The sequence below is a fragment of the Tachysurus vachellii genome, chromosome 7, assembly GCF_030014155.1.
Source record: "Tachysurus vachellii isolate PV-2020 chromosome 7, HZAU_Pvac_v1, whole genome shotgun sequence".
Classification (NCBI taxonomy): domain Eukaryota; kingdom Metazoa; phylum Chordata; class Actinopteri; order Siluriformes; family Bagridae; genus Tachysurus; species Tachysurus vachellii.
In genome coordinates, this window is record NC_083466.1 from 21,311,691 (window position 1) to 21,325,392 (window position 13,702).

The 13,702-nt window shown below is 38.8% G+C and overlaps 1 protein-coding gene across 5 annotated transcripts in view; it reads left to right on the plus strand.

Annotated features, from left to right (window-relative positions):
• The first annotated feature begins 671 nt into the window (after nt 1-671).
• svep1 (sushi, von Willebrand factor type A, EGF and pentraxin domain containing 1) overlaps nt 672-13,702 on the plus strand; it is a 112,553-nt gene continuing 99,522 nt past the window's right edge. For 3 of the 5 annotated variants that reach the window (XM_060874919.1, XM_060874918.1, XM_060874921.1), the window contains exon 1: nt 672-1,651. In XM_060874919.1, coding sequence (XP_060730902.1) covers nt 1,175-1,651 — 477 coding nt within the window. In that variant the 5' untranslated portion in view covers nt 672-1,174. The remainder of the gene's footprint in view (nt 1,652-13,702) is intronic. The other 2 variants (XM_060874920.1, XM_060874922.1) reach the window with 1 other exon arrangement.

Here is a 13,702-nt window from a genome sequence, read left to right on the forward strand (position 1 = left end):
CCTGTGTGTTATCTGTGCTTTGAAGTTCTCTTTTTTTTCATAGTTTTTCAGATTTAAGAGTTTAAGATTTAGCTGAAGAGTGTTCTCCAAACTTAAGTTATATTAAAAGCAAATCCATTCCTACCTTTTCCCGATGTGGGTTTTAACCAGGTTGAATATAGTGATGGAATTAAAAACACTGAGCTACAAATCCTTGTAAGTTATTTAAGTAAGATTGTTAAAAAAAAAATTGAGTGTTTTGCTTGCTGAGATCTAAACCAGCAATTTTGGTCTAGTGAATTTAAGCCAGGCTTGGAACTTAATTTTTGGATTTGGATTTTAAGTGCAATTTGTCTTTTTAAGGGTTTAACTAATCCATTTTCATTCCCTTGGGTCTTTTTGTACCAGCTTCATTCTTGTCTGGCACTTTCTTAGTCTGTCTGTCTGTTTTTCTCCCTGTGTCTGTCTTCTTTTCTCTTTCTCTCAGTGTTTCTCATTAGCGATGGCTCTTTTGGTATCTGCTGGGAGGCACAGTGTGTTGTGCTCTGTGTGTGTGTGTGTGTGTGTTTGTGTGTGTAGGAGAGGTGGTGAGTGCCAGACATATGGAGTTGATCAGCAGACTGGGTGCTGATGTTTTCTTTGGGAATGCTGACAGACTGACAGGCAAACTAGTGTGATCCAGTGACACAAAATCTCACTCAGGCTCTGCTGAACAACCAGAAGAAGAGAGTGAGCGGAGGGAAAGACATTTATTGTAACTGCCCCTTTTTTCCTCTCTTGCTGAGATTGCATTCTCCCTCTTACTCTCTCCTCACAGTTACTCTCAGTCTACTCTTCTCATTCCCTCTCTCCTTCACCCCGGGACGGACACGCATGCACTCCCTTACTCTCCGTCTCTCGTGGAACTTTTTTTCACCCCCACTCTCTCTCTTCCTCTCTCATTTGAAACGATTCTGAGAGGGAGGGAAGTATTTGAAGGCTTGCTGAGATGCAGAAACTCCCCAGACGCCTGAGACTGGAGCGGTGAGAGGAGAGGATTTGCCTTGCCACACACTGACTACTCAACTAAATTATTAGAAGAGAAAGAGAAAACAAGAAGCCACAGGGAGAGGAGGTGTGCAGCAGACTGATATAACTAATTCTCCTTTTCTGGAAGTCACTGCTGGCACTTTCACCTTCCTGCAGCTCGGATGTTATGGCTGCTCCTTGGTTTTTAGTGACTGTATGGTTCTCGCTGGTGATCTGGAGCCTGCTGAGGACAAGTGGATCCACCATTCCATCTCAGAGCCACCGCAACATCTCAGAAAGCGCAGAGAGCAAAATAGAACGTCTGGGCCAGACCTTCAAGCGTAATGTGCGTCTGCTGCGTGAGCGTGCCGGTCGCCTTGAACTTGTCTTCCTTGTGGATGAGTCCTCCAGTGTTGGTGCAACCAACTTCAGGAATGAGCTGCACTTTGTGCGGAAGATGCTCTCGGATTTCCCAGTGGCGTCTGAGGCCACACGTGTTGCCCTCATCACCTTCAGCTCAAAGAACCATGTGCTGACCAGGGTGGACTACATCTCAGCACCCAAAGCTCACCAGCACAAGTGCGCACTTTTCAATAAGGAGATTCCTGCCATCACGTATCGAGGAGGAGGCACGTATACCAGGGGAGCTTTTCAGCGAGCAGCAGTAAGTGTGTGGTCTTGTTCAACGTGTGTTTATAAGTGTGTGCATGAAAGAGTGAGAGTGTGTGTGTGTGTGTGAGAGAGAGAGAGAGAGAGGGAGAGAGAGAGAGAGATAACTGTTCTTTAGGCATGAAGACACTCCACCAACTTGACAGCATGAGCATGTAAGCTGAGCTTTCTCTTATTGTTTTACTGTCTGACTGTTACAAATGGTCAATGGGTGCAAAAGGAAGTCAGGGGAAAAATGGAAATGTAAAGTGAGAAAGAGAGATGAAGCCAGAATGGAAAAAAATGGTTGTTTCTGCCCATAAGTAAAATTACAGAAATGCTGCAGTGTCGGTTAGACTTATGGGTGACTTATTATAGGTAATGCAGTTCACAGATGTAATAATGAACAGACCAGCTTTATATCATCTTATCTTTTTCCCATTCTCACATCCATGTGTTCAAGAGCCAATCGGATCGGTATCTCTGCACGGCCTCAACATATTACACATAAGAAAAATGAGCTATCACCCAAGCCATTAAACTGAGATGAAGAGGATATGAAGTGTGAAAGTGATTCATTCCTCTAATGCATAGGTGAAAGAGCAACGTTGTGTAATGTGGATATGGCCCTATTCCTCTTCTTCTTCACTTCACTCCCTTACCTTTCACTGGGTTCATGGATAAAGTGGTAGCAGAGTGTCTGCACCTAAATGGAGAGGCTGTGTGAGTCCAGAGTGAAGCGAGGCCACGGGAGACACGCTGACTTTCCGTACACCTCCAGCTACACTGTGTCATGCCATTGCACTGTGTTGTAGTTCTTCTACTGTGTTATTCTGAGATCTATACATTTGATACAAAGCAACTGAACTAAAGATTTTGGGGGAAAAAACGGACCTTTTTAATAGTGAAAACACACGAAAAAATTAAAACCCTTGCTCGTCAATCACTAAGTCATTTCGAGTCATTCTGTTTTGATTAAAGGAATAGTTTGTAATGTCTCTGCTGCCTGCTAATGGAATAACAATTACAGGCCTTCCTCTTCCACTAACTGACACCATGCCCTCTAGAAGAACTGTTAAAACGTCCAAACAGGTTTGTCTATACAGCCCACTACTATACCAGAAAGTGAAGCAGAGTTCTGGGTCATAAAGTATAAACATAAACCTTGAATTGAAGAAACCAGGAAGACTCAAGGATTGCATGGCATGCCATACAGCCAAGGACGCTCTGGTCATAGACACACACACTCTTGACAAAAACTGGACCTTTAATTGATACAGTGGTTTAAAAAACAGTTAATGATCTTTCTTTGGAGAAACATCTCATTTTTTAATGATCATCTTTCTAAAATGACTTTATTGCTCTGATCTCCATAACAAAAGCTTTCTCCGACTCCTCTTACCTCGACTCGTAGGCCTTTTCCTAGTTTCATACCTGTTTGTGATTCCTAGGCAGAAACCTGTGATTGTTTTTAAGTTAATTCTTGGATTCAGACAAAAGACAGAGATTAAGACTTTCCTATTCCTGATAAATGACCTTTACTTTTTTCTGACAGATATGTGACCACATTTGGGTTGAAACTAAACTGCACATATGACGTATTGTTCTCTCCATACCCCACACCACCTCCCCCCAAAATGGGTTGGATATATCATGCAACAGTGTTCAACTTTGACAGTTTTCAACACTGAAGACAGAAAAACTGTCAAGTGTAAGGGTCTGAGCAACTTGTGATGGCTAGTCTACTGGGACAGAGCATCTTTGAAAAGGGAGGTCTTGTGGAAGATTACAGGTATGCAGTGGTTAGTACCTACCAAAAGTGGTCCAAGAAAGGACAACCGGTAAACCAGGAAGAGGATCGTGGGCACACAAGGCTGACTGTCTGGTCTGATCCAACGGAAGAGCTACTGGAGCACAAATTGCTGTAAAAAGGATTGCTGGCTGTAATAGAAAGATGGCAGAACACACAATCCATTACAGCTTGTTGCAGAACACTCAGAGTGTCTATACTGACCCAATGTCCACTCTTACTGCCTACAATGGGCACATAGGGCATTAGAATTGTACCATGGAGCAATTTAAAAAGATGGCCTGGTCTGATGAATATATTTTTTTATATCATGTGGATGGCCAGGTGTGTGTGTGTGTGTGTGTGTGTGTGTGTGTGTGTGTTTGTGTGTGTGTGTCACATCCCTGGTGAGGAGATGGTACCATGATGTACTATGGGAAGAAGGTAAGCTTGAGGAGCCAGTGATCTGGGCAATGTTCATTCAGAGGTATAAATCACCCTGTTGAACTGCAACAATTGTTCAGGAATGGTTTGAGGAACATAAAGTGCTGATCTCCAGATTCCCACAGTTATCAGTCCAATCATGGGACGTGCTGGACAAAAGAGTCTGGTCCATGGAGCTTCAAACTTCCATATATAGAGTATATATACTGTAGGGAACTGGAAGGTACGTTTTAATACACTACAGACCTCCCGTTGTCTGGAAAAGAATAGATATTGTCTGTTATTTAAAAGATTAAAAAAACCCGCAACCTATCATTAGTATAACATTAACGTTTTATTTATAAATAAGTTCTTATAGTTACTTGCCTACTTAAGTGGTCACTTAAATTGAATACAGTAGGTTTAAACCAACACTCACACTCACTTTCACTAAGCTCTTTATCCTGGTCCAGGTCACAGTGGACAACAAGCTTTAATAGGCAATTAAATTATTGTAAATTATTAAATTATAAATCAAGTGTTGAAAAGTTAATAGAGTCCCAGAAGGCAGAAAGTTTGAGAATCCCTGATGTTATGCCTATATGTTCTAGGAAAAATATTGCAGTTATAATTCTTCATTCCCTTTTATCTTTAAATAGGAACCTTTAGGATTTAAGACCCCTTGATTAGCCAAAGAACTCTCGAGGAACCCCATATGTATATGCAGATATATTTTAACAGTAAGGATCTCAAAACTTTAATCTTTCTAAACGTTTTTTTTGTTTTAATCTGATATGCTGTGGTTTGTGTAAGCACTCAGACGAGGTAAATGTAGCTCCATGGTTCTCTGTGATGGTGGGATAAAGGTTAACTTTGGGGGATTGGATGATGGAATGAACGTCTCGCAGATTACAAAATTCCACACAGTCAGCTCTTTAAAGCCTTGTGCACTAAACTATGTAAATGTGGAACTTTCTTCTTTTACAGTAGTCAGGTTCTTTCCTCTCTGATGATGTGCACTTTGTATGATTTACCTGCTTTCTAAAGATTTCCATTCCCTGCTAGTCTCTAGTCTTTCCTCCAGAGAATAGCGGCGCCAAAATAACCTCTGTGTGTGTCTCTGTGTGTGTGTGTGTGTGTGTGTGTGTGTGTGTGAATTCTTTTCTGTATTCTCCAGATTTTCTTTTACCTTTCTGATTAAGGCCAGCAAGGAGGTATAATAGGTTGATGATGAATGGGTTTAAGACTTTTGCATTAAAATGAAAGGCTTTCTGTTAAATCAGGGATTTTGGAAGGTTTGTTGTATGGCCAGTGATTGCAGCACGAGTGAAGGCAATTTTTGGAATTTCCACATAATATTTATAGCATTCTCACATACATGCACACGCAGATGCAAGCAGCTGAGTCTCCTCAAAACGCGTGTAGCGGACAGCTTTGTCAATTGTTTTATTCCACGTGCACAGTACAAGTTTTGCAGAGGAGGGTTGAAAAGAATTCTTGCATAATAATACCATTTTCCCTCTTGAAAAAACCTCCTTTCCCAGCAGAAATTCCAGAGAGACAGAGGTGTTTTGATTGTCGCTGAACCTTCCAACAAGGTTTTTGAACCCAGGATTGTGGGAGAAAACGTGTCGCTGGATGTAAACAGACAAGCTAGTCCGAATTTCACTTACTAGCTGTGCAAAACCATCTGTCAGTAAGTCTCTGTCTACACTGAGGCCCTGATTTACTGACATCCACAATAATGAATGCTAATTTGCATGGTCAAGGGGTGAAATTGCGCTGCAAAAAAGTGGGCGTGTTGTGAAGAATAATCGGTTGTGTGAAGTCACTTGCAAAGTAGACATACTGTAGAAAACAATATGTAAATGAGGTCTTTCTTGGCACTTCCTGGTAGTTTAAGTGAACTTAACTTTATCACATGAGCATCATTTCACAATTAGTAAAGGCTGAAGGATGTGTCGAAAAACAATATAAAGGAAAAAATAAATGCTCTTGATGATATTTAGCGGTGTAGATATTATTGTACGAAGCATTTTGAGGCATAATCTGAAAATACTCTCCTTAAAGCCAAGTCAAATGTTTTACAGAAACTGATATCTGTGCAAATTGAATAGCTGTGTGTACACACAATCGCTCCAGAATCACAAATTCAATAATGCAAGCACACAAAACCAAACAAGGTGCTTTTTTTGTGCAATCCTTAATAAACCCTGTTAGTAAATTAAAAAAAAAAAAAAAACTTGCATGATCGTTGAAGGTTAGCAAGTCTGCATGGATTGTTACTCAGCCCCTTAGTGACCCTGAGCATGTCTCTGTTTTTCTGAACAAAGAAGCATAAAAGCACAAATGAGTAATGTGTGCTGGCAAAGCAAAGTATTTTTTTATGCTCTTGTGATATTTACACGCACATGAACACACACATACACACACTATAAATGTGCTGACAATCATCTGCTCTGATCTACAAGTCTAGGTGCAAATGAATGGAAAAAGCAGTGGGTTTAGTAGAGATGTTAAAAAGATGAAAAGGAAAAGCGAATTTTCCGAGCCAAAAGTGTTAATCACAGAACAAATAAAAAAAAAAAAGAAGTGAGATGAAAAGGAAAGACAAAAGGTCAAAGCATAAGGAAAGGAAGACAAATGAGAAACAGCAAACAGCACTGGCATTCGCTCTATCCCTGCTGAGATGATAAGAGAGGATTGTGTTTCTACAGCGAAACCTTGCTGCTTCCTGCACACGTGTTTGTGCTGCTAATAGGGATTGATGAGAAAGATCAATACGTAAAACGGGCCTCTTTCTCCCCCGCAGCCAGATAAGACAGCCAGGAATTTCTTTAAAGCACCCTGAAATCCAGAGATATGCCTGCAGAAAGAAAGAGACAGATAAGACCAAAGGCCTCTGCCGACCCCCAGTAGACTACAGTATAACGTACAGAGGATGAATGAGACGTCTGACAGGTCTATGCTGAACAGAACTGACTGTGGTTTTGTAGTAACAAATGAGTTGCAGTAGGGAACACTGTGTGTAATGCATGTAAGTGAAGAACCTGAGGTTTCTTGGTTGTTAGTGATGGCAGTATACGAGTCTGTAGCATTATTTAGCCATACAGTGATACTGTCATAGCACACATAGCACACTGTGTCCTTTGTTAAGTTCTTATATTCACAGGGTATTTTTTATTACATTATATAATATGTGTAATGAATCAAAAAGAATCAGTGTTAAACTCATGATCAAATGTGTCAACAGTACAATTCAGTTTTGGTCATAAACCAGCTTACAGACATCCAGATGCAGAATCCTTGACTAAAAAGGAGCACATCCTCTGTGGGGGACACCAGACAGTGGGAGTATAAATCATTACAGTGTACAGGTGTAGAAGAGTAAAGGTAAACAGTACAAAGTGTGTTAAAGGGATGTTCAGGGTGCATGTAGGTACGGTATCTAAGCACAGAACCGTTTATATAAATACAGCAGCAGCAGCTCTTAGGTACAAAACTACAGTATCCAAAAAAATGTCAACTGTTATCTTTGAAAGATGAAAAAGCACAGCTGCATTTTTCTAGTGCCAAAATCTAAGTACTGAAAAGTTGAAGATTCTGAAAAATCCGATTAGACTCACGCTTGAAAATAAACAGAACAAAAGCGCATTCGAACAAATGGAGACAAATTACACTGTCGCATCTTCAGTGGTGTTCAAAACCAATTAACTCTTTGTTTAGGCGGCTAATATCTCACCGAACATTTGATTTTCCTACAAGGTTCAATAATTAGTAGATAAAATGTCTTTTAAAAGAAAAAAACAGCTTTAATCTCCTTAAGTTTCTTTTGTTGTTCTGAGTAAACCCTTAAACACATTATGTGGATCTATGACGAATACAACGGCCTGTTTCTCTGTCAGAAAGCTTTCTATGCGAAACACTTAAAACACTAAGACCTTTCATCTATGCAACAAACAACTTGGATAACTTCTAAAGTCTCTCAGCTGACAGTCCTTGCGGTTTTAGATTTAAATGTACAGCATTTGACAGACACCCTTATCCAGAGGGACTTACATTTATCTCATTTCATATAACTGACCAATTAAGGGTTAAGAGCCTTGCTCAAGGATTCAGTAGTGGCAGATTTGTGGAAATGGAATTCAAACTCCTGACCTTCCAGTCAGTAGTCCAACACCTTAAACGCTAGGCTACCACAGACCATAGATATTCATTCAAGTTAAAAATTGAACACGTAAGTAACAGTAACAGTAAGTCAGATCATTATGTCCTATAATCAGTGTTGTAATGTAACGGAGTACAAATACTTCGTTACTGTACTCAAGTAGAAATTTACTTCGCTATTTAAATACTTTATATGTACTAAATACGTACTTTACTTCGCTATTTAAATTTATGCCAACTTTCACTTTTACTCCACTACATTTCCTAGATAAAATGTATACTTTTACTCCGTTATATTTCCAATAAGCATCTTCGTTACTCGTTACTACAAAATAAAATGAGAAGAAATGTGTGCGACTGCAATAAGGTACGCGCAGCGTGCAGTCAGAGCTGGAGGCATTTATCTATAACGTTAATCAGCGGAAAGCCACAAAGACGGCAACCAAAAGCAGTGACATTTCACTATTCTTATTACCAGAGTTGATAACGCAAACAAAATATTAATGCAAACACTCCATTCAATACTAAATAAAAATAACATTTATTGATTTGGTCTTTGTCTTGTGAATTTTTTTTTATTAATGACTGCATTCTTTGGACACACTGTTTGTAGAGAATACACACATACATGAACTGATTTGATTCAAGACTGGCATCATTACATCATGCATAAAATTTTGGTGTCCACTTTTGCAATTAAATAATGCCATAACTTTTGGCTTACTATGTAGTCATATAATATATAATATAAAACTCTTCTTGTTTTAAATACTCACTGAGGGCTAAAACACCCTAAAGATGAGACCCTAGAACTGCCCCGATCTTATGCCTACCGAAAATCACTGAAATTTTACTTTTTACTTTTACTTCAAATACTTAAGTACATTAATTATCAGAAAATTACTTTTGATACTTAAGCACAGTAAATATCAGATACTTTAAGACTTTTACTATTCTAAAAGGTAACTTTCACTTCTACCAAAGTCTTTTTCTAGTACGATACTTGTACTTTTACTCCAGTATTGCTTTCTAATACTTTATACAACACTGCCTATAGTAGATGTTTCCTGTCTTCTCATGGTCTAAGGGGGACGGCTTTAATTAAGTGGATGAAACAGTACCAACTCCATGGACAGAATGAAAGAATCCCCTGATTTAACACTTTCCCAACTCTTATGAAACTTCATACTTCTTTATACCCAGGTCTTTTTAACTTTCCGATTTAAACTTCTCAGAGTAAGTGAACTCAGCAGGTCCTACGTCAATCAAAGATCATTTCAATGATTTTAAACACCATGTTGTAAGTTTGTCCCATTCACCAATTCTTTCTTTCATTTTAATTGCATCTGTCATGGGCATGTTAAAAGTTCAGCTCCTGGTTTTTGCCGACCAAGTGGGGTGTTTGATGGAAAATTCAACAAGGCAAATAAAGTTTCAGTATAGCACATGACAGAATGTGGAACGGTTGATGAAAACTAAGCTTAAAGGACTGACGTGAAAGCTGGGGTACAAGAGCTGTACAGGGTACAAAGAATGAGTCAGACTAAATAGTAATGTAATTGCTTTAAGCATTTACAAATGTTTCAATGAAGGACTGAAGAGAAAATATAGAGAGACATATAGAGAGGATGACAATGACCAGAAAGAAGAACTGACCATGCCATAGAGACAATATTTACTATTTTGATACAGCCTAGTAAATCAGCTTCAGTGAGTATATTACCATGAATATTAAATATTCATGCGCATCTTAAATGTTTAGTGCAAAGGTGTTGTATCTTATCCACTTAGCTCATGTAGCTGAATTCATTAACACAGGTATAGACTGGACACATTGGTTTGCTTACATGGTAACACATTTACCACAGTTAATCATTCTGCTCCAGTGAATGCTTTATTCTGCTCCGGGATTAAATTAAATTACATATTTGTTAAATAGATTAGATAGATCTAAGACAATTAGATTAGCCACTAATTTTTGGCAGGTGGGAGTGGGGTTAAGAAAATTAGCAATGCAATGTAAATCTAGGCATGATATCCATTTGGTTTGAATGAAAATTGGATTGGATTTATTTAGTCAAAGTTTCTGGACTTGTAGTTTACTTTGAAGTTTGTGCCTGACACATTTTCAGTGGACAATTTCCATAAACCTTTTTGGAAAGTCGGTTAAATAAATTTAAGGGGTTCCACAAATAGGCAGACTAAATTCTAGATCCATTCTAATTAGCTGCAGTATTTTGCATTGATTCAATATTATTTTATGATTCATTCTTTAGTAACACTTTAATGCTAGTCAGATTCACGTTGGTTATTCAGGAAACACTGGGCATGATGTGGGAATACACCCTGGATGTGGCCAGAGTCCATCACAAAGCACCATGCAGTAACCTGAGCCCAGGATCAAACCAGGAACCCTATGGTTGTGAGGTGGCAACACATTCCACAGTGCCACCAGGACCTGTACTGCTCTGGACAGAACTCAGAGAAGCAGATTTCAGTTTTTCCAGCTTAGATTGAACAGTGATTGCCTTTTGCACTGGAAATGGTTATGGTGCCCTTGACTTTTGTAGGAAGTAAACAAAGCTGTTTACACTATTCCGAGAACAGAACGTCATCTTTCACCTCCATGCTCAGTGTGTCTTAGTTATCACACAAACTAGTATGTGTGTGTGTGTGTGTGTGTGTGTGTGTGTGTGTGTGTGTGTGTGTGTGTGTGTGTGTGTGTATTTTCAATACATTTCCTAATTCCTTCACAAAAATATTTCCTAACAAATTCTGAAAGAACACTTTTTAGGGGCTACTTTATTTCCAAAGCAGCATTTTTAAACCATTGCTGAATTTTTCCTCTCTGAAAATAACCTGTTTCAAGCTCAGGATATGAAGATGGAAAGCAATCCTGCTGATGCAAATGAAGTTTAGCCAGTCATGAAAGCCCCAGACTGCAATACAGGAACCTACAGGGTAACTCTATCCAGAACCTGGCAGTGCCTCACATCGTGTTTAACATTGTGTGATTATTTTTCCTTTTTGGCTGTTGGCTCGAAGCACTGAAACATAACCATCCCTACACAAGGTCTACAGATATTTTTATAGCATAATGCTGTTGAATTCTTCACTCTGATTGGTTTTAAGGTTAGAAGACACTCTAACAGGAGGGCTGCTGAATTCATATCAGAGCTTTATATAACCATGTTTATTCTCATACATTATCAAATTTAACTTGAACAGTTTATTTACAGGGATGCACTTGTATGGATGCACCACAATCTATGCTTAATAACAAAGGGTTTTTTAAAATTTGGTTATTATATTTGATTTTTGGAGGTCCTGGGAGCTTTTTGGTTAGCATTCTTGCCTCACACCTCCAGGGCCGGGGGTTTGATTCCACCATCCACTGTGTGAGTTGAGTCCTTCGGCTTCCTCCACCAAAAAAAAAAAACGTGGTGTAGGCTGATTGGCATCTCTAAATTGTCCAATAGTGACTAATAGTGTGGGTACACTATGATAGACTCTGTGATAGACTGGCATCCAGAGCATACCCTGCCTTGTTCCTCAAGTCTCCTGGGATATTCTCCAGGTTCCTTGCAACCCAGTTGGATAAGTAGTGTAGAGAATGGATGGATGGATGGATGGATGGATTATAATACATTTGAAAACAGTGAGATGTTGTGCGAGATGTTTAACATTTACAGACGTTGTCTCCAGCATCCAGTCAGCAAGTTTTCCACCAGTGGAAAATTTGGGCTTACTGCAATATGACAAGCTGTTTTTGTTTATAGTCTAATTAAAAAAAGAGCTGGAGCATCTGTTTATAGATTCTATAAAGTAAGTGATAAGAAGAACTAACATATCTCAAATAAAACTTTATGTTATTAAGCACAAGTGTAAACAGATAAAAACTAAAAAATTGAAGTATTGGAAAATTGCTGTGGTATTAGGAGAATAAAAACTTGTGCTTTCTGATGCGCTATTTCGGGGAAATAATCAGCCTTGGAAGTGAGAACACCACCCCATTATAGTTAATATTCCTATGACAGCTTTATTATATTTTCAAGTGTTTTGGAAGCTCCAGAGCATGGCTGAGAGAGCTTATGCTTTAAATAGATTAGATCGCAGCACTCTTTAAACTAGGTGTGAGTTAACACTTTGAATGAGATACAGAAGGTGCAACTGACACCACTGTGTGTATTTGTGAGTGGATGACTGATAAGACAGTGAATGGACATACCGATAGTATTAACACTTTATAGGAGTTTTCACATTACTGGCCTGCTTCACGGTCACAGTTTAGCCTATCTCCATTATTCCTGGGATAGACTCCAGATTCACTGGCATCTTGGCCATGCAAACATGATTACTGAAAATAAATGAATGAATATTTGACCCAAAGAAATACATCTTTTCAATACCAGACATTATAACACCATGACCCCTTGCCAGTAAAAAAAAAAAAAAGATCAGGAATTCAGTTTGACCAAAAAAAAAGAAAAAAAAAACCCAGAAAGATGCAGGAGATGTTATCTATCACTAAGCCAGCAGATGTTTTAGCTTTTTGTTTGCTGTAAATAATTATGTTTGTATTGACCAGATGGATAACTAATCTTGTGCATCTTGATGCATCTTGTTACAAAACTGAAAAAACAGAGTACTATAACTCATCAATATTCCAACTTCTCTTTTTCAAGTTTTGTCCTGTTGAGTACCCAAAATGTCTACTAATTACTGTTTTATAAGTAGATTATAGGCTTTGTGGGTTTTGTAAACTCGGTAAACTTTGCAGGTCTGTAATTTAAAAATCGTATAATCATGCTACATTGGGAAGCCTAATCAAGTTAATGTTCTTTTCCTGTGTGTATCTTTGTCTGTCTCTTGTCTTCTGAAACATCTTGGTCAAGATCAATGCCATTGTGCCAGGTGCTCTCAATCAGGTACAGATGGGAAGGCAAAAGCCATGCTGGTATTTGTAGGCCTCTTGAACAAATTCTTCTCACCAAGTCCAATAAAGGATATATAGCCTCTGAACTGGGTTATAGAGATCAGAGTTAAGCCACCAGTGGGAGGTTCAACTTAACCTGAGGGCAAACAGCTTAAGACCTAGAGGCTTAGACTAGAGCAAACAAAGTATTGGCATCCTCTAAATAATCCTGGAGATAGCAAATGTGGCACTTCAAAGGTAAAGAACTCCAAAATGACTCTAGAGAAGAGCTACTAGTTGGGAGTTTGTAACCAGGTATACTAATATCTAATGGCACCTTCAAACCTTCTGTACAGTATATGGCTAGTATGGTCAAGCGGGCCCACAATTTGTTGCTAAAATTTACAATTTTAAAGTACACAATTGTCTAGAATGTCTTTGAATGTTGTATATTGTAACTAAGATTTTGCCATTACAGAACCTAGGCCAAACCAAACCAATACCTCGTCTCAGGCCACAATGAAATCCCACACCACCACTGGCTTTGGTGAACTATGTCTGCAGTTTATTAAAGACAGGGAAATAATTAATACACCTCACTATCACACCCTCAGTACCAGTGTTGTAATGTAACAGAGTACAAATACTTCGTTACTGTACTTAAGTAGAAATGTCACGTATCTGTACTTTACTTCGCTATTTAAATTTATGTCAACTTTCACTTTTACTCCACTACATTTCGTAGATAAAATGTATACTTTTACTCCGCTATA